Raw genomic sequence first — 20,427 nt, 5'->3', positions numbered from 1 at the left:
CTATCTCTCTCTCTTTAATTAAAACAAATCTAAAGATCATTACCCACTCGGGTATAGTTTTTGCGAAAAAGGGAAAAAACGAATAATAATAATAATTTAAAATTTAATAAAGTAGTATCTTAATAAATGGATGATTAGAAAAGAGGAGTACTTTATAATAAAAATTTAAATTTATTTAAAAAAGCGTGATAGTCTAGATGACAATGATTGTTGTTTCTTTTTTTCATTATCATTGTTATTATTTTTACTTTTGTTATTTGTTTGACTATTATTATTATTATTTGTATTTATATTTATATTTATATTTTTATCATCAATGGTTTGTATATCATTAATTAGTAGTAGAGAAGGATTACATTCTGGACGATTATGGTAGAGATAGTAAGCAACATTTAAATACCCATTGTTGATGGAATCTTTTAGAGCTTTGATAGTACATCCTTCGGTACGATGCTTGGAAAGATATTTAACGACTTTTAATTTACCATTCATGGCAGCTTGATCCATGATACATTCAGACATACGATCCTCCATTTTATGGTTGGCTGTGAGATACTTTACAATATCTAAGTGTCCATTTCGAGAAGCTCTCATCAAACCATATGTTGAGAATCTCTGACTTGTTGTATTTTCCAATAGGTATTGAACTACCTTTTCGTGACCGTTATCAGCTGCAAAGTCACATGCAGTATAAGGATGACCTGAAGAGGTAATTTGATCTGCATAGTGGGTAAAAAGATACTTTACCACTTCAAGATGTCCATTTTCAGCGGCTCTTATCAAACTTGCTGATGTTGGACATAGGCGGTCTGGGTACCTATCCAACAACCAAATAATAATCTCGAGATGATTATTTCTTGCTGCTACTTCGAGAGCACGGCGCGAACATCCTTCACTTCGATTGGTCGATAAATATTTAATGACTTGGAGGTGCCCATTTTCTGCGGCATAATCGATAGCGAGGTCTGTGCATGCTCCAATACCATTTTCGTGCAGTAGTTGAACCATTTCCAAATCACCTCGCATGGATGCCATATTCATCGCGGCAACCGAACAATTCAAATGTATGTTTTGGTGTATCCACAAGAGATTTGGAACGTTTCCTGAAAGCGATGCAGAGTCTAGGCAAAATGGTGTGAATGCTGTGGCAGGATGTTTGTTTAATAATTGTAGCATTTCAGGTGTTGCATGTCGTGATGCTAGTGGAATGACAGCGTCTGAGAATTCTTGCACGTTGGTGTTTGCCAGTAGCCAATGCATTATCTCCAACTGGTTGTTCTTGGCAGCCCATTCAAATGATTTGTGTGTTGCCAAATCAATCGAGCAAGAATGTAGATACTTGATCATCTCTAGGTTGTTGGTCTCGACTGCCTTGTCAATCGTCCCTTTTGCCGACTCGAGGGGACGGTTGTCGTGCAGCCATTGAACAATGTCCATTCGCCCCATCGATACAGCTTTGATGAATGGATCCGATTCCCATTGACTGTATGGATAAAACTTTAAGTGAATTTGAAATGATGGACCGCATTCTTTAGGATACTTTTCAACAAGGTATTGACCAATTTCTAAATGTCCATTTACAACGCTTTGCATTCCAATAATTGAACATCCTTCTGTTCTATTCTCATTTAAAAACTAGATAAAATAGTGAATAAGTTTAATATTCATGACATTAATCTATTATTATTATAAGAACATACTTTGACAATATTAAAATGACCATTCAATGCAGCTTTATCCATAGCAGAGACCGTGCATCCATCTGTTTTGTTGTTGTGTAGCCATTGTACAACGTCTAATCTACCGTGTTCTGCGGCAGAGTCCATGACGTGCTTGCCAAGGGCACCATGAGTTGGACGGGAACTCCTTAACCAATCGAGAATTTCAAACCGTCCATTCTTTGTAACTATTTCGATTATGTAGTAGAGATTAAATATAATCGGTTCGGTGTATCTTTGATATAGTTCCTCGAGGATTTCAACGTTAGGAATATTGATTTGGGTCAGTTTAAAATCAGGTGACCAATCTAGTAGCTGTCTAAGAGTGTCGACAGTTGCATTGGGATGAGCAATATAGTTGTGGATCATTGACGATCTTGCTGCAACATCGATTTTTCCCAATGTCTTGGGAGGAAGGAATCTAACTACAAACGACCATGGCATACCATACTTGCCAACCAACTCGACCACTGATAATTTTGATAGTTCTCTTCCCTTTATATATGTTTTCTTCTTATCGTCTATAGTCTTTGGCAACTCTTCAATCATTTGAAATATTTTGTTTCTTATTACAACTGATCTAAATATAATTATGAATGACATGATTGCATATGTAAAGACGCTGTTTTATCTCTATCACTTTAACTGTAAAAGTTTAAACTACATTGTATAAAGGTTTATCAACTGAAAATGAAATAGAGAAGATCTTTGAATAATCAAGATTTTTTTGTTGTAGTTTTAAAAATAAGAAATAATTAATAATAAAATAAATAATTAAAATATAAATTAATGATTGATATGTATTCTCTATGTATATATATATAATTTAAATTTATTTACAATAATTTACTTTTGGGTTTGGATGATTTTTATACAAAACCCCAAATCTCTATATCCAAACATAAAAAGTCTTCATTTGGAGATAGAGGTTCATTGTCATAGGTTTCACAACGCTGCGAAGTTCCTTGTTCAAAGTTATCATCCAACCATAATCCGTATTTGCCTTTGTTTCCTCCACCCATCGACAGGTATTTCTCTGTTGTCTGAATAAAACAGTCATTCTCTTTAGACCAATGATAGGAACTATAGAATGGTTTCATTCTAAATAGGAAACACTCGCCATCGCCGTAATAGTTTTTCGATGGATGTATCGAATCGGAAAGGAATCCACCAAATATATTTTTGTTGGAATCTTGAATCACTAAAAGACATCCTCCCTTTTCTTTACATTTGCTATACATTGTGTTGATTGATATACCATGTTTTTCTGCTTTATACAATAATGTCCAATTTCTTAATTTATAAAATATTGGTAAATCTACAATTAACTAAATAGATAAAATAAATATTAGTTTTCTTTTTCTTTTTTCTATTTCTTTTTTTTACATACTTGAGAGATATCACTCATTGATAACATTGTTGAAGTACCATTTAATAAATCTGGAACAAAACTATCAACTTGAGGATCTGAAAATGGAATTTCACCTTCAATATTATAGGTTGATGTTGCCGATGATCTTTCAAGATATCTATCTACCATACTAGTAGACAACATCAATACACTTTGATATAGATTTGATTTTGATGGTTCTTTTGTCAATCTTGGAGGTGGTGATAAGGTATCATTTGGTCCAACATTATCAATAATAATTGATGATTCTATAGTTTTTTCTTTTAAATCTCCCATCCATAATCTAATTTGATTACAAATAAATTGTGATCTAAATAAAATAAATAAAATAAATAAATTATTAGAAACAATCTTTCTATATATAAATAATAAGTACATACTTTTCATCTTCACATTCAATTAAAATATCCTTTTCTACTAATGGCGTAATTTGTAAAACAACATGAACACTTGACATTTCTTGTGAATTTGAATTGGTTGTTGATGGAATGGTTTGACTATTACTATTATTATTATTAGTTATAGTGGTAGGTTGTGATAATGGTGATGGTGATGGAGATGGTGGTGGTATAATACTGTTACTAGTATTAATTGTAGATGATGTTGATGCTTGAGAATTACTATTACCACTACTAGTGGTAGTTTCATCATCCATTCCAAATTGAAGGGGATCATCAATAGTTGGTGATAAAAATGTTTTTGGAACCATACCACAAGACATTACTTGATTCATTGTATAGTTGAGTTGGAATTTAATACTACCCAACTTTTTGACCAATGGATGGTTTGGATCGGCTTGGAAAATAAGCCAATGTGGCATCAAGGTCAATGTACCACTCACTTTACCATACTCGAAAACACAATTAACCTTTTCTTTGATTAATTCATTTTCATTGATTTTTGATGAAGGTAATACTTGTGCTACCATTGTTGTTGTTAATTGATCAATAAATGATGTTGAAGTTGGTGGTATATTATTATTAGTAGATGTTGATATTTCATTGTTAGTATTGTTGTTATTATTATTAATATGATTATTATTTTCTGATAAAAGTAATGAATTTAAATATGATGGTGGTGAATATGATGGTAGTAATTTACTATTATTATTTAAAATTAATGGTGACATTGGTGTATTTTGTGGCGCAGATGGTGATGTAAAAATTAATATATCCTCTTCTAAATTGACAGGTTTACCCAATATTTCTATCAATTTAATTTCATTTTCATTATTTATCCTAATAAATAGAAAAAAGAACAAAATTAATACCTAAACTATTGGCGAGTTATGTTTGTTTGTATGATTATTTACTCTGATTTCTCTAAAATAAAAGATAATTCATGAAAAGTATCTTTATCCCAATTAAAATCTTGATCGGTTGATGATATCTCGCCTTTGTGTAAATTTGCAATGATTGATTCCTTGCTATTTGGATTTGTTTTAAGCCATAGTTTGAGTGTTGTAAGATCACTAGTCTCTGTAATAATCTTTTTATCAATATAACTATCCAATTTCCATCCTGTAATATCACAAATTTCAATGTCTACTCTATCAAATGAAGCTAATGAAGTTTGAGGTGAAAATACCAAATAATGTCTATTTATATGAATTGTACCTGTGCACATCTAATAGAAAGAGAGAGATATGAAATATTAATTAATTTGATACATATATATATCATATGATATTTTATGTCTATATACATACAAGATCCATATTTTCATTTACACTCATAACATTTTCAAAACGTATGATTGGATCAGTGACGGGAGATACATGTAACGATGAAAGAGAACTTTGAAGATCAATGTTGTGTCCCTCTGTAGTACTAGTACACTCACATTTACCAATCACCCAATCGTAACGCTCACGTAAATGAGGTAAAAACGATGACTGATAAGATTGAATCAATTGAAGTGGATCTTTACCAACAATGGTAGATTCCATCTGTTTAACCAAATACTCTTGTTCCTTTACAACAGATGGATTCAATTCAATCATTGTTGTTGTAGTAGTAGTTTCATTTCTTAATTCAGCTATATCCACAGCCACCACTGATGAAGATGATAACTCTGGTGACATTTGTCCACTAGGTGACGGCATTGTTGATGTAGGTAAATGACAACATTTAAAATTAAGACAAACCATTAACATCTAATTTTATTCATATGAAAGAGAGAGAATTATTAATATTAATTACAAAAAAGAATATAACAAAACACAACAATTTGTTTTTGCTTACTTGTCCCTGATAAATTGATTTAGAGTCTAATCTATTGACAATCATTAAATCTTCTTCAGTCATGTTGTATTTTCTAGCAATAGACATTAATGAATCTGTATTTTGAACTTGTACAAACTTGAATACTGGTTCTTTTCTACGACGATGTTTCTTTTTCTTTCTTTGTGTCGACGACGATGGTATAAATTGGTTGTTGTTGTCCTCTGTATTTACATTATTATTACTATTTTGTGTTGTTGAGGATGAAGAATTTGTTATAGAAGATAAAGGTGAATTGATTGCATTGTTGGTTGTCTCTATAATCTTATTCTTTATATTGCTTAGTTTTTCTTTAAATCGATTCATTCTGTATTTATAAAGATATAGAAATAATTCTATAAATAAAACAAACTAAACGAATGTAATCGTCTCTTTTCTCTATTTCTCTATTTCTCTACTCTCTCTTGATGTGATTGATATGATTGGTAATCCTTAGGGTGGATATTTAGATTCTTTCATCAAGTTTAATAATGAGTATATTGATTTGAATGGTACAACTCTTTCTTGCTTCTTAACAAATAAATAAATATTAATGATGAGTGATGATTGATGATTATGTTATAGATAGATAGATAGATAAGATAGATATATTATAACAATGAATGAGTTGAGGGATAACACTATAGTGGATAAAGATAAATTTTTAAATTGATTTTAAAAGGGACAGACTGAGGAGTTGGCTTGAAAAAGGGAAATTCTCAAACTGTCCTTGAAAAATCTCCCCCTTTAAAACTCCAGGACATCAGTATGCGTTTTGGTTCTCTGGTTTTAGTCACTCGTTTGGTCAAGCCTTGCTATTGACCTTCACCTTTTTGTGTTGATTTTTCAATTATCCAAGTGATCAGATCAGGTGATATAGACGTCAAGAATAATTTATATATATATATATATGGACAGGGAAGTTTGATTTATTTATTTGATCAATTTGTTAAAGTTCAATGACAGAGTCAATATTAATTTTATGTAGTCGTGGGTTGGGTTTCATCGGTTCGGATAGTGAAACATTTACAGATAATCCAATCGATGGAATAAAGAACCCTTGAACGAGTTCATTGTTGACATCTACAGGTAACATGTATCCTTCTATTGGTTTGTTGGATAGTTTCAAATTATCTGTTAATATTTTATAATTTCTAGAAAAGCAAAACAAATTAGAATTAATATATAACCTTTTGGATTGAATTAGTCTTCTTGTACATACATTTTGTCAATATAATCTCTAATTCTTTTCATTGAGTTATCAAGATTTAAAGTTAAAGATTCAAGTGCTTGATGATCCTGGGAAAGGACCATTTCTTGAGGGTCGATTTGAAATGCAGCTATTTGTTTTTGAACGAAAATGTCGAGATAGTAGGAAGAGGGTGATGCAAACCCAGTGTATGTAAATAGGTTGTATGTGAAGTGGCGTTGGTTTGGAAAGTGTGATTTTATCAGGACGATAGATTTTAGAGTACTCGTGTAAAACGGATGTCTGGTTGTAAACACGTCCGAGTGTTTCAATTGGAAAGTTTGATGCGTTTGGATTGGGTTGACCAATATGTGGTATCGATAGTTTGTTTTGAAGACAATAGACCGATGCCAGATGATTGGCTGTAATAGTAGCTTCAGTCGCCATAAAACTAGCCAAACACGAAGCTACAAACTCGTGACTATCAGTCTCTCTATTATAGACGTATCTGCCACGATAATGAGGCGATGAAAAGAGTGATTGTGTACGATTACCATTTCTCATCTTTAAAATACCAAATATCTTTTGTAGTTGTTTTGGTTGTGGCATGTCTGCCAATACGATGTTTTTAGCTTTGATTGGTGGTCTCTTGGGATCAATCTCTTCAATATCTTGTGTGTTAGAGTCTACCATCACTATATTATCCACTTTGGATGGGTATAGTTTGAAATGCGATATTTCCATAGTCTCTGCATCCATCTTGATTCCACCGGTACTCTTGTCCAATTCAATTTGGAATGTCCAACAATCCGATGTTTTATTTGGTTTCATTCTAAGATACTCTGTTAACCCAAATGGTATCATTGGAACGATTGATTTTGATAATTCTACAGCTTGTCCTCTAAACATATAAAAAATCAAAGTAAATATACAAATAATTAATTCTATTACTTTTTTCTATTTACCTTTTAGCAGCCCAATTATCAATAAAATGACTATTTTCAATAATATGAGCAATATTTGGAACATGAATTAAAAGATAATCGGTATCATTTTCTTGGTATAGTCCAAGTGCTATATCATCCTTGGATTGTGTCAACGGTGACTTAATTCTAAATGAAGGGGTGGTATAATGTTTGGAAATTGGGTCTAATCGATTATCAGGGAATTTTGGTATTTCTGGTAATCCAAATTGTTGAAATGGTGGATGCATTCCATAATTGGTTGTCGCAAGTAATCTACCTTCATATTTGTTATCTGTCTTTGGTGTTTTGTTACATCGCTGTAGATTATTCTCCAAATGCTTTGCCAACTTTAAAATTAATTCTGGTATATCTTTTTCATTCCTACAAACAAACAAATAAAAATAAATTATATAATTAATAAATATGTATTGTACTTTTTCTTTTTTTTCTTTCGTTTCATTCTTTTTGCATACTTGATTTGAAGTGGTCTAACTAAAAATGAAATGAATTGTTTGTGAATTTCTTGAGGAGATTTATAAAAGTAGTAGACTTCTCGATAGATGTCTACGACCGTCCACATGAATGTAGTGAACCATGGGGTTTTTGACGACGGGTTCGCCGGTCTTGTCTTGAAAGGTGTTTAGGTCGACCATGAGACGGGTGGCGGACTTGGATTTGAGGTCGACCATTTTGTCGGGCACCGTGTCGAGGAGGTGTTGACGACAGTACCGTAGGATGACCTTTCGATGGTACTTGTTTTCAACCATGGTGGCGATGTTGCTCATGACCGCGAGACTGGATGTACGGTGATGTGAGAGTGATGCAAAGGTTTTGTTGCCTACGAGGAGTGTGCCAATATTGATGTTTGCGAGATAGTGATATGTACAGGCAAAGGCAAGCAACTCGACAAACGGGTCGGGTGTAACTTGCAAATGTTTGGTCAACGGGCCAAAGAGCCATATGGCGGCCTGTCTAATATAGTGATAGTCGTGGTGTATCTGCTCCTGTGCCAACACAGGTGCAATGTTTAACATTGTAGTTTCTCTGTGATTGGTACGTGTAAACACATTTTCAAATTCGTAATGGTCAACCTTTTCCCCAACACGTTGAGAAATCCGTGAGACAAAGTTAACCAACGCGTTTGGATACGATGTCTTTGGATCAATGTCAGTTTTCATTCCCAAGAATGATTCTAAACGATCGATTGCGCCACGTAACTCCTTTTGCACGTCGAGGTAGTGAAATGGCACAACAATAGCAACGGTTGTCTTTTTCACCTTGACTAGTGGGCCGGGCGGATCAGTTGGTTTAACCAAATAATGGTATGTATCAACCGACATCACCTTGCCATGTGATATACCACCTGTAGTCTCCCCATGATAAAAGAGGTAGTCGCCATTCCGTGCCTCCAAGTATGGTAGGTCAAATACCCCTCTTGTCGGCACTATCACAGGGTCAGCCTCTACTCCATCAAGTGCCGCTTTCCGAACATGCTGCTTTCTCCATGCCTCTTCAAACAGATATTGTAATGCACCAATACCATTATGTTTTCCTTTTGGTTCGTATCCCTCTACCGAAGTTACAATATCTTTGTTATTGTATTCCACCTCCTTGTTGTCGTTGTTGTTATATTCTTTATCATCTTCTTTTGATCTTGCATGATTCAAATGATCTTCTTGTGATCTTGCTTGATTCAAATGATCTTTGAATTTACCATACGATATTCTCTTTCGACCTCTTTTATCCAATGTTATTGTTGGGTTGCTATTATTATTATTATTGCTATTACTCATCATATCTATGACTTGATGTTGCTGAGGAGTATCTACTACCAAATTAGATCTAGTTGTTGAGCATAGATATCTCGGACCATAGTTGCCTATCCCTCCACTACCGATGAGTATTCTAGTTGCTGTCGTTGTCGGCGTACAACCACCACTATTGTGGTTGAACCTACCAACAACATGAGCAAAAGACATTGAATGTAATCGTAACATTCCCTTTTCTCTCTCTCTCTCTAACTAACTATTGCTCTCTCTAAATGTCACAATGAAATCGAATACTTCAAACAATCTAAAACGAAAAAAAAAAAGGGGCGTGTCATCATGATTACATTATTGATTAATATTTTAAAATTAATTAATTAATTGATCCGTTCATTTATTCAATGATAGAATCAATATTAATTTTATGTAGTCGTCGGCTGGGTTTCATCGGTTCAGATAATGAAACATTTACAGATAATCCAATCGATGGGATAAAGAACCCTTGAACGAGTTCATTGTTGACATCTACAGGTAACATGTATCCTTCTATTGGTTTGTTGGATAGTTTCAAATTATCTGTTAATATTTTATATTTACTACAAACAAAAGCAAAACAAATTAGAATATTAATATATAAAAGGTTGTGTGGTTGGATTGATTGACTAATTTTAGTCTTTTGGTAACTCTTCTTGTACTTACATTTTATCATTATAATCTCTAATTCTTTTCATTGAGTTATCAAGATGTAAGGTTAAAGATTCAAGTGCTTGATGATCCTGGGAAAGGACCATTTCTTGAGGGTCGATTTGAAATGCAGCTATTTGTTTTTGAACGAAAATGTCGAGATAGTAGGAAGAGGGTGATGCAAACCCAGTGTATGTAGATAGGTTGTATGTGAAGTGGCGTTGGTTGGAAAGTGTGATTTTATCTGGACGATAGAGTTTAGAGTACTCGTGTAAAACGGCTTTCTGGTTGTAAACACGTCCGAGTGTTTCAATGCGAAACTGAGATGGATTTGGATTGGGTTGACCAATATGTGGAATGGATAGTTTGTTTTGAAGACAATAGACAGATGCCAGATGATTGGCTGTAATAGTAGCTTCAGTGACCATAAAACTAGCCAAACACGAAGCTACAAACTCGTGACTATCAGTCTCGCTATTATAGACATATCGACCACGATAGTCTGGTGATGAAAAGAGTGATTGTGTACGACTACCATTTCTCATCTTTAAAATGCGATGTATCTGTTGTAGTTGTTGGGGTGGCATGTCTGTAGGGGAGTCTACCATCACTATATTATCCACTTTGGATGGGTATAGTTTGAAATGCGATATTTCCATAGTCTCGGGATCAGTCTTGATTCCACGGGTTTTCTTGTCCAATTCAATTTGGAATGTCCAACATTTCGATGATATATTTGGTTTCATTCTAATATAATCCGTTAATACAAATGGTATCATTGGAACTATTGATTTTGACAGTTCTACAGCTTGTCCTCTAAACAAAAAATAAAAAATCATCAAGTAAATATACAAACAATAGTTATTTCTATTTCTATTTTATATTCTAATTACCTTTTAGCAGCCCAACCATTAATAAAATCATTCGTTTCCATAATGTTTGAAATATTTGGAACATGAATTAAAAGATACTCCTTATTATTTTCTTGGTATAGTCCAAGTGCTATATCATCCTTGGATGGTGTTAAAGGTGACCTAATTCTATATGAAGGGGTGGTGTGATGTTTAGAGATTGGACCAAATCGATTTGGTTTTGAAGGTGGTACAAATTGTTCAAATGGTGGATGCATTCCATAATTGGTTGTCGCAAGTAATCTACCTTCATATTTGTTTTCTGTCTTTGGTGTTTTGATACTTCGCTGTAGATTATTCTCCAAGTGTTTTATCAACTTTAAAATTAATTCTGGTATATCTTTTTCATTCCTACAAACAAACAAATAAAAATAAATTATATAATTAATAAATATGTATTGTACTTTTTCATTCTTTTTGCATACTTGATTTGAAGTGGTCTAACGAAAGAGGAAATGAATTGTTTGTGGATTTCTTGAGGAGATTTATAAAAGTAGTAGACTTCTCGATAGATGTCTACGACCGTCCACATGAATGTAGTGAACCATGGGGTTTTTGACGACGGGTTCGCCGGTCTTGTCTTGAAAGGTGTTTAGGTCGACCATGAGACGGGTGGCGGACTTGGATTTGAGGTCGACCATTTTGTCGGGCACCGTGTCGAGGAGGTGTTGACGACAGTACCGTAGGATGACCTTTCGATGGTACTTGTTTTCAACCATGGTGGCGATGTTGCTCATGACCGCGAGACTGGATGTACGGTGATGTGAGAGTGATGCAAAGGTTTTGTTGCCTACGAGGAGTGTGCCAATATTGATGTTTGCGAGATAGTGATATGTACAGGCAAAGGCAAGCAACTCGACAAACGGGTCGGGTGTAACTTGCAAATGTTTGGTCAACGGGCCAAAGAGCCATATGGCGGCCTGTCTAATATAGTGATAGTCGTGGTGTATCTGCTCCTGTGCCAACATGGGTACAATGTTGAGCATCGACGTTTCCCTGAGATGGTTACGTGAAAACTCTTTTCGGAATTCGTAATGGTCGACCTTATCCCCAACACGTTTAGAAATCCGTGAGACAAAGTTAACCAACGTGTCTGGATGCGATGCCGTTGGATCAATATAGGTATTCATACCCAAGAATGATTCTAAACGATCGATCGCTCCACGCAGCTCCTTTTGCACGTCGAGGTAGTGAAATGGCACAACAATAGCAACGGTTGTCTTTTTCACCTTGACCAAAGGGCCGAGCAGGTCGGTTGGTTCAACCAAATAATGGTATGTCTCAACCGACATCACCTTGCCATGTGATATACCACCTGTAGTCTCCCCATGATAAAAGAGGTAGTCGCCATTCCGTGCCTCCAAGTATGGTAGGTCAAATATCTTTCGAGTCGGTACCACAGGGTCAGCCTCTACTCCATCAAGTGCCGCTTTCCGCACATGTTGCTTTCTCCAAGCCTCTTCAAACAGATATTGTAATGCACCAATACCATTATGTTTTCCTTTTGGTTCGTATCCCTCTACTGAAATTTCAATATCTTTGTTATTGTATTCCATCTCGTCTTTGTTTTTATATTCCTCGTTATTGTCGTTGTTGTTTGTATTGTTGTTGGTGTTGTTGTATTCTTCGTCATGTTCTTTTGATCTTGCTTGATTCAAATGATCTTTGAATTTACGATATGATATTCTCTTTCTACTTCTTTTATCCAATGTTTTTGATGGGTTGTTATTATTATTACTATTATCATCATTATTATTATTATTATTCATCATATCTATGACGAGTTGCTGCAGTTTTTGATGATGTAGTTGATGATGTGGTTGATCTACTACCAAATTAGATCTAGTTGTTGAGCATAGATATCTCGGACCATAGTTGCCTATCCCTCCACTACCGACGAGTATTCTAGTTGCTGTCGTTGTCGGCGTACAACCACCACTATTGTAGTTGAACCTTCCAACAACATGAGCAAAAGACATTGAATGTAATCGTAACATTCCCTTTTCTCTCTTTCTCTCTCTCTACCAACAAACTATCGCTCTCTCTTCAAAGATTGTTAATATTAAAAATAATAAAAATAATAAATAAAAAAGCGAAAATCAATGATCAGAGAGAAGATCATATTCCCAATACCTTTTTTAGAATTAGTAGCTTATTGTAGTACCAGAGAGAGAGAGATATATATATATAGAATGACGACACTAGGATCAGCAGGTGGAGGTTCATCTTTGTTTGGTGGAGGTGGTTCGACAGGTGGATCATCGTTGTTTGGAGGAGGTGGTGCTGCCGCAGTACCATCATTGTCTTTGGGATCGACAGCTGGAGGTTCATTATTTGGTGGAGCTGCTGGAGGTGCAGGAACAGGAGGAGGAGGATTGTTTGGTGGAGGAGGAGGAGCAGCTCCTACACCAACTATACCATCACTATCATTAGGATCATTGTCAGGTGGGGGAGGAGGAGGAGGAGGAGGTTTGTTTGGAACATCTTCTACTACTCAACAACAACAACAACCTGCTCAACAAACATCTTCGTTAGGTGGAGGGTTAGGAGGAGGAGGACTATTTGGTGCACCAACCTCTTCATCCTCTCTATTTCCTTCAGCGCAACCGCAGCAACAACAACCCACTCAACAAACATCATCATTATTCGCAGGTGCTGCTTCTTCGTTGGCAGGTCCACCATCATCAACCTCTTTGTTTGGTCAACCTCAACAACAACAACAACAATCATCATTATTTCAACAACCTCAACAAACACAACAATTACAACAATCATCTTTATTCGCGACACCACAACAACAACAACAATTACAACAACAACAACTTTTACAACAACAACAACAACAACAAACTGGAGTTAGAACAGTTGAAACTAAAATAGCTGAATTAATACAATCTATAAATCCTGAAAGTCCTAATTGCAAATTTTTAGTATGTAACAAATCTCTGATCAGAATCAATCAATTCTTTATCTCTAATATCCCTAACTATCTTCTTTTAGTATTGGTTTTTCAATTATGCTGGACAAAAGTTAGATCCAAGTAAAATACCTAAACCAACCTATTTAAGTGATGAACAATGGACATATATCAATTCACAGAACCCCGATCCAACCATGTTTGTTGCAGTTGCCGCTCGATCATTTGATGATCTAATTAAAAGAAAAACAGTACAAAAATTGAATATCGATAAATTACATGAATCAACTATTGTATGTTATTTATTATATTTCATAAAGAGAGATATATATATTTATTTATTTATTTATTTATTTATTTATTTATTTATTTATTTATTTATTTATTTATATTATTTATTTTATTTTACCTTTATAGGATACATTAAAACATATTAAAGAATTACAAAATTATTTAAATTTACAAATTCAATCACAATTGGAAACAATGAGAAAAAAGAATATCGAATTATTACATAAATATATTGAAGTGTGGAGCAAGGTGGAATGTTACAATGGTAAGGCCAAGTCGGTTACATCTGCCGAAGAACAATTATTGCGTCGTGTCAAGATGATTGGTGAGGCATTGTCACAACCATCGACCAACTCGATCAAGAATCGTGTCGAAGAACTCAGTAACCAATTGATCATTCGAAATATGGCACAACGTGACAACGTAAACTTCCAACTCGATACTAATTCATTGGAATCCCTCTACACTGTATTTAAAAACATGACTGCTGCCATTGAAAATATGTCTTCAGATTTGGAAAATTCTTTACAAGATGCTGAAATATTAAAGAATGAATTGGCAAAATTACGTCAATAAAATAAAAGATATAGGAATATAGGAAATAGAAATAGAAATAGAATTAATATTAATTGGAAATAATAAAATAAATTATTTATATTTATTAAATTATTATTTGTGTCTTTGTTTCATTTTTTTATCTACGTCCACCTCTTCTACTTGGAGTAGTATCCCTTTGAAATGATGTTGGGAGTGGATTACTACTACTAGTATAATGACGTGTTCGAGGTGGTGAACGATCACGACCACTATTATTATTATTACGATCACTACTACTATCTCCAAATCCACTTCTGTCATTTTCACTGTTGTTGGATCCAGAATTAAAATCTCTTTCTCTTGATCTAAATGATAAAGTTCTGCTACTACTACTAGTACCATCTCGGTCTCTGTCACGATCTCTTTCTCTATCTCTATCTCTGTCCCTGTCTCTGTCTCTATCGCGATCTCTATCACGATCTCTCTCTCTGTCTCTATCTCTATCTCTATCACCATCCTTTTCACGAGAGTCTCTATCTCTTTCTCTATCTCTGTCTCTATCTCTATCTCTATCCCTATCTCTATCTCTATCTCTTTCATTTGAATCATACTTGGATGATGACAATGTTGGAGATGTTGGTAAATTGGCAGAAATCGATCGATTTGTGTCAAAGTAAACACCTTCTACTACTAATGCTGGATTGTTTGTTTTCTTTGCTAGATATGATGATGTGAATAATTCCAATCTCTGTGGTGGTTCTTTTGATTGTAGTTGTTGTAAATTGTTGTTGTTGTTGTTGTTGTTGTTGGGATTATAATCACCTAATATAGCTGGAGGAAGTGGAGGAAGTTTTGATATTGGTATTGGTTTAATTCCAATTTGTCCAGGTATACCATTATTACCATTGTTATTATTATTATTTCCACTACTATTACTACTACCAACTGGAGTTGCCAATTCTAAAGTTTTAGGTTTTGATGTTGGATTTGATGATTGAATGATGACTTGAGTATTACTATTTTGATGGTCCCAATTACTATTACTACTACTACTTATACTACTACTACTATTCAAAGAATTGTTAATAATAGGTTTGGGAAGAGATATATTAGAACTGACAACAGTTGTAGTTGTCGGTTCATCTGATACTTTTTCCTCTTTTACTATAATAGGTTGATGAATTGTACTTCCTGCAAATATTGAAGACGTCACACTTGATGATTTGAATTTCTTTAAAGGTTGTTCGATTTTAACTGGTGGAGTGGACAATGAATAGTTTGATGGTAAATCTTCCAGCGACGATGATGGAGGGTGCTTATTCTTTTTACTTTCTTCCGATCTCAAAGGTGGTGTTTTTGGTGGTGATACATTCGTCGGAGTAGTTGTAGTTGGAGATGTCGTTGTTCTTGGTGGTGATATACTAGGAGGAGTCGGGAGAAGACCTTGCTTTTTAGGTTTAGGTGTCGATGTAGTAGGTGTGGGTGTAGGAACCGTCGTGACAGTTGCAGTTTTTGTAGGAGTAGTAGTTGGAGTGAGATTGAGTTTGGGAGGCACAGTCGCAGTGGTGGTGGTCGTCGCACTGGTGGTGGTCGTCGTAGTCGTAGGAGTAGTAGGAGATGTTGTTTTTCTTGGTGGTGATGCAGTACTACTACTACTGGTACCAGAAGTTAAAGGTGACGATGATTTTGTTTTATAATTCTCCAATAATGGCAATAACATGGTTCCAATCGAGGATGGTTGTGAGGATGTCGTACTTGCTGCTGCTGGTTGTGAAGTTGTTTTTGTATCTTTTTCTGGTTCTTTTGGTTTGCTAGCATTCTCCTTTGTATTCTCCTTATTATTATTATTATTATTATTTGTTGAGGTCAATGATTCTTTAGTCGTACTTGATAATTGATCAGATGATGATTTTAATGTACTGGTCATCGTAGGATCTGATTTAGATGGAGATGGACTGTCTTGTGAATTGGCTTTTGGTTTATGGGCTGTTTGAGTCGAAGGAGGTTTTGGTGTGGGTGTGGGTGCAGGTGTAGTTGTAGAGGTTGCTGGAGCAGATGGTGGTGGAGGTGGATTAGTTGTAGTTGATGGTAGTGTTGTCGTTGCTGGAGTATTAGCCGACTCCTTTGCTTTTACTTTTTTAGATGGGACTGGTGGTGGTACTATTGTTGTATTTGTCGTCGTTGTTGATGATGATGTTGGTGTTGTTGTTGTTGGTGGAATAGCCAATGTATGTTTGTTCTTATCAAATTCCAATGTTCTCTCGACGAATTGATTATAATAACTTAAAACCAAACGAAAAGGTTGAACGAAATAATCTGCATTGGGTGGCAGCACTATCAAGTTGCCAAGGGGACCACCCACCTGTTCCAAAGTTGGACATTCTTCCAAAGGAATACAAACTGTCACAAATTCATAGTTTTGATAGCATCTTTGAGTTTGACTAGATTTCTCCCACGAATCCAATACAGAATTATTTCTAATCTTTTCTGCCTCTAAATTTAGATTCTGTTTAAATTGAAATCCAAATAATATCTTTTTCTTTTCAATTATTTCTCCATTTCCACCATTATTACTACTACTACTATTATTATTACTACAATTATTCGTATTATTACTACCACTATTATTATTACTACTATTATTTGTATTATTGTTTTTGTCATTATTATTTTTAATATAATTATTATTATTAAAAACAGTTACAAACCTATAATATGAATGAGAATCTTCATCGTTGATGGTGATGGTTGGAGTTGCATGAAATTGAATCAATTGATTTGTCTTTTCATCGGTGACTGGTGAAAAGAGGAATGCCTCTGGTATCTTGTGTGAAGATAGTGCGATTGGTTTGTTGAGCACATTGTCAAAGTCCAAAGTGATTTGTCGTATTGGATGAATCCCTCCCTTTTTCTTGTTGTTGTTGTTGGTGTTGGTTTCCGTTGCATATACGGGATCAATCATTGCACCTTTAAAGAAAACATTTAAAGGTACTTGTTTGAACCCCATATACAGAAACATTGATTCTCTTACCTTTTCATAAGTGGCCATCATCACACCGACACCGACGTGTCTCTTGTCGGCCCAAATGTGGGTGACTAGATCCTTGAGAGGCTGGAAATGCGGGTTGCCCTGATACATCATACAGTTTCGCATGTAGAGTAGTGGCAGAATGACAGACGTCTGTTCCTGTGTCATCCACGACGACACTTGTCGTCCAACAATACCCATGTACTCGAGCTGTTCAAATGTGGCAGACTGGGCGTACGGTCGCTCCAACGTCCAGTTGCCAACGTGTGCATTGGTCAATGCGTACGAAATGATCGGTTCCCAATACTGAACCTTGCAGTGGACATGGTACGGCAACACGTGATCAAGCACGAGCTTGCCAAGGTCCTGTGCACTGGGCAGTGGTGTCTGCTCGGAATTGTACCTCGAACAGCACTCGACCAGTGCCGCAATCAGCGATGGCCATCCGCTCGTCTCGCACAGCACCTGCACAAAAGTAGGGTTTCGCACAACAAACGGCTCGATCAACCGGTCGCTACGGTCGACGAGTTTACGTACTTGTCCAGGTGTCAATGGTGATAATGTGAAATGATGGAATTGCAAGTTGGACGAAGTAGCCGTCAAATTCTGAATGATCGATACAATCTTTGTAGAAAGGAGTGGGATGATGACAATGCCCGTTGGTGGATTCACAAGTGTAGAATATACTTGATCCAAAATTTGTTTTAAAATTTTCCTATTATCAAAATTATTATAATGATTAAAATGATCATTATTAATTCCATTTTGATTTGCGTGATTATTATTATTATTATTATTATTGCCTGAGGTTGTAACCAATGGTGATTGGTTTTGATCAAAATATTGATCGAAAAATGTATGAATATCATCAAAAGAAAAATAAATGACTAATTTGTTGTTACTGTTATTGTTTAGTGAAGCGTTGGTATTGGTGTTTGCGTTGACATTAGTCTGTTGTTGTTTTAATTTTTGAATGATTTGAAAAGATGTAAAAAGAGAGATTCTCCATCTCTTTAATTGAATGGATTCAATCCAAGTTGAAAAAGATATACCTGTTGTATTTGAGAATAGGAAATGGTATAATACCCTAAGTCCTAGGAAATAGTTTGGATGTTGTAATTCATAATCTTGTAGGGGTGTGTCTTTGCAATAGGTAATATAACAATTGACTGATGACTCTATAGAGTGTCCAATCTTTTCTTTGGCTAGTTTGGCCATACTCTTGACACCATACTCTTCCAACAACCGTGTCTTTCCAAGTCCACTTGCTCCAGACACTACAAACATCTTGATACCACTATTCTTTGTGGTTGTGGTTGTCCTACTACTACCACATCTATCTAATACATATTGATTAATGGTCTTTATAATATCACCTCTTCCTTGGAATGGTAGTTGTGTCGGTTTATCAGCCGAACTTGTCGCCTTTACTTGTCCTTGATTACTATCCATCAATTGTTTTTTCAAAGTTGCAACCATTTCTACATATGTATATAATATTTAAATAAATAATTAAATGATCATATGTCATATGTCATGCATGTATATAATCTTACCAAATGTTGGAACAATGAAATGAAATGACGACTGGAAATCGTCATACCCAGTCACCTCTATATTTGGTTGTTGTTTCGTCATTGTTTCTTCAATTATATTTGTATTATTAATATTATTATGATTGGATTCCTCTTGTAGTATCGTTGGTTCTTCTTGTTCCATTTCTTTATCATTTATATAATTATTATTATTATCATTGTCATTTGAATTTGAATTTGATGCTTGCTCAGGTTGGTGTACAGTCGTCGTAGTAGGAGGTGATGTATTAATATTATTAGTTGTCGTTGTAGTTGTGGTCGTAATACTAATAGGTTGTTCAATTTGTGGAGTTGGTATTGATGACTGGGGTTGTGGTTGGAATTGAGGAGGAGACTGTTCAAAATGTTGTTGTTGAGGAATGATTGAAGAAAAGTTGGTTGGACTTGCATGAAATACTGCCTGTTGTTGTTGCTGATTAACAGGCAATAGATTCATAAATGGATTGTATGATAGTGATGAAAAATGGTGTTGATGATGTGGATTTAGAAACACTGATTGATGTCCATATGCTGGATGGTGGTGACTGAGTTGTTGCGGTTGTGGTTGTTGAGATGGATAGAGTGGATTGAATATAGGAGGATAGAGTGATGAGTTGCGACTGACAAACTCACGTATTCTAGTGATATGACCGATACGTAGACCAAATGAAAGAAATAGTTGGTAGGTGGTTGAATCTTGTGGTGCAATGATCGAAGAGATCGTATCAAACCCCAAATACATCAGCGAGTCGGCAATCGAGCGATAGTTGATAGATTCATCAACCATTCCACCACAAGAGATTGCTTCACTTAGAAATGCAGACAGTGACTCTGCATCTGTAAATCGTCCACTTTCTTTGACATTGTTTGTGGCAGCAGTGGTAGTGGCAGTGGCTGTGGTTTGTTGTTGTGGAGGTGGTGTAGAAGGGTTTCCTCCTACATTGATTGTAGGTTGTCCTGTCGCAATCATTGGTTGTTGTTGCTGCTGCTGCTGTATCAGATGATGTTGTTGTTGTTGAGGTGTCAATACACTATTCACAATGTTACCAACAATCTTTGGTATATTATATTGATGGTGTTGTTGTTGCAACTGTCTTTGAAGGAGTAGTTGTTGGTGCAATAATTGTTGTTGTTGTTGTAGATGATCTGACATGTCGTTGTAGGTGCAATGATTG

At 35.2% G+C, this 20,427-nt stretch overlaps 6 protein-coding genes across 6 annotated transcripts; 1 reads left to right on the top strand and 5 right to left on the bottom strand.

Annotated features, from left to right (window-relative positions):
• Positions 1-103: 103 nt before the first annotated feature.
• Positions 104-5,717, bottom strand: DFA_00552 (uncharacterized protein; the record flags this gene model as incomplete). The annotated part of the gene is made up of 10 exons (XM_004358484.1): positions 104-150; positions 249-1,635; positions 1,701-2,298; positions 2,383-2,402; positions 2,594-3,046; positions 3,109-3,439; positions 3,510-4,367; positions 4,442-4,755; positions 4,838-5,284; positions 5,373-5,717. 10 exons carry the CDS (start codon positions 5,715-5,717, stop codon positions 104-106), a joined length of 4,800 nt encoding a protein of 1,599 aa, XP_004358541.1.
• A 955-nt stretch (positions 5,718-6,672) lies between these two features.
• On the bottom strand, positions 6,673-9,541 carry DFA_00551 (uncharacterized protein; the record flags this gene model as incomplete). Its single annotated transcript, XM_004358483.1, has 4 exons — positions 6,673-7,480; positions 7,545-7,925; positions 8,018-8,036; positions 8,431-9,541. The coding sequence occupies 4 exons, from the start codon at positions 9,539-9,541 to the stop codon at positions 6,673-6,675; spliced, it is 2,319 nt and encodes a 772-aa protein (XP_004358540.1).
• A 163-nt stretch (positions 9,542-9,704) lies between these two features.
• On the bottom strand, positions 9,705-11,317 carry DFA_00550 (uncharacterized protein; the record flags this gene model as incomplete). The annotated part of the gene is made up of 4 exons (XM_004358482.1): positions 9,705-9,906; positions 10,010-10,810; positions 10,888-11,256; positions 11,310-11,317. The coding sequence occupies 4 exons, from the start codon at positions 11,315-11,317 to the stop codon at positions 9,705-9,707; spliced, it is 1,380 nt and encodes a 459-aa protein (XP_004358539.1).
• Positions 11,318-11,497: 180 nt separating this feature from the next.
• DFA_00549 (uncharacterized protein) lies at positions 11,498-12,902 on the bottom strand (the record flags this gene model as incomplete). Its single annotated transcript, XM_004358481.1, has 2 exons — positions 11,498-11,637; positions 11,744-12,902. 2 exons carry the CDS (start codon positions 12,900-12,902, stop codon positions 11,498-11,500), a joined length of 1,299 nt encoding a protein of 432 aa, XP_004358538.1.
• Positions 12,903-13,097: 195 nt separating this feature from the next.
• Positions 13,098-14,689, top strand: nup54 (nucleoporin 54; the record flags this gene model as incomplete). Its single annotated transcript, XM_004358480.1, has 3 exons — positions 13,098-13,835; positions 13,906-14,115; positions 14,240-14,689. 3 exons carry the CDS (start codon positions 13,098-13,100, stop codon positions 14,687-14,689), a joined length of 1,398 nt encoding a protein of 465 aa, XP_004358537.1.
• Positions 14,690-14,807: 118 nt separating this feature from the next.
• DFA_00547 (uncharacterized protein) lies at positions 14,808-20,405 on the bottom strand (the record flags this gene model as incomplete). Its single annotated transcript, XM_004358479.1, has 3 exons — positions 14,808-17,753; positions 18,216-19,159; positions 19,235-20,405. The coding sequence occupies 3 exons, from the start codon at positions 20,403-20,405 to the stop codon at positions 14,808-14,810; spliced, it is 5,061 nt and encodes a 1,686-aa protein (XP_004358536.1).
• Positions 20,406-20,427: the final 22 nt, after the last annotated feature.

Source organism: Cavenderia fasciculata, assembly GCF_000203815.1.
Source record: "Cavenderia fasciculata unplaced genomic scaffold Scf_Dfasci-F-a-25c12.r2-5, whole genome shotgun sequence".
NCBI classification, from domain to species: domain Eukaryota; phylum Evosea; class Eumycetozoa; order Acytosteliales; family Cavenderiaceae; genus Cavenderia; species Cavenderia fasciculata.
Note: the sequence above shows the minus strand (reverse complement) of the source record. Positions and strands in the feature narration are given on the sequence as shown.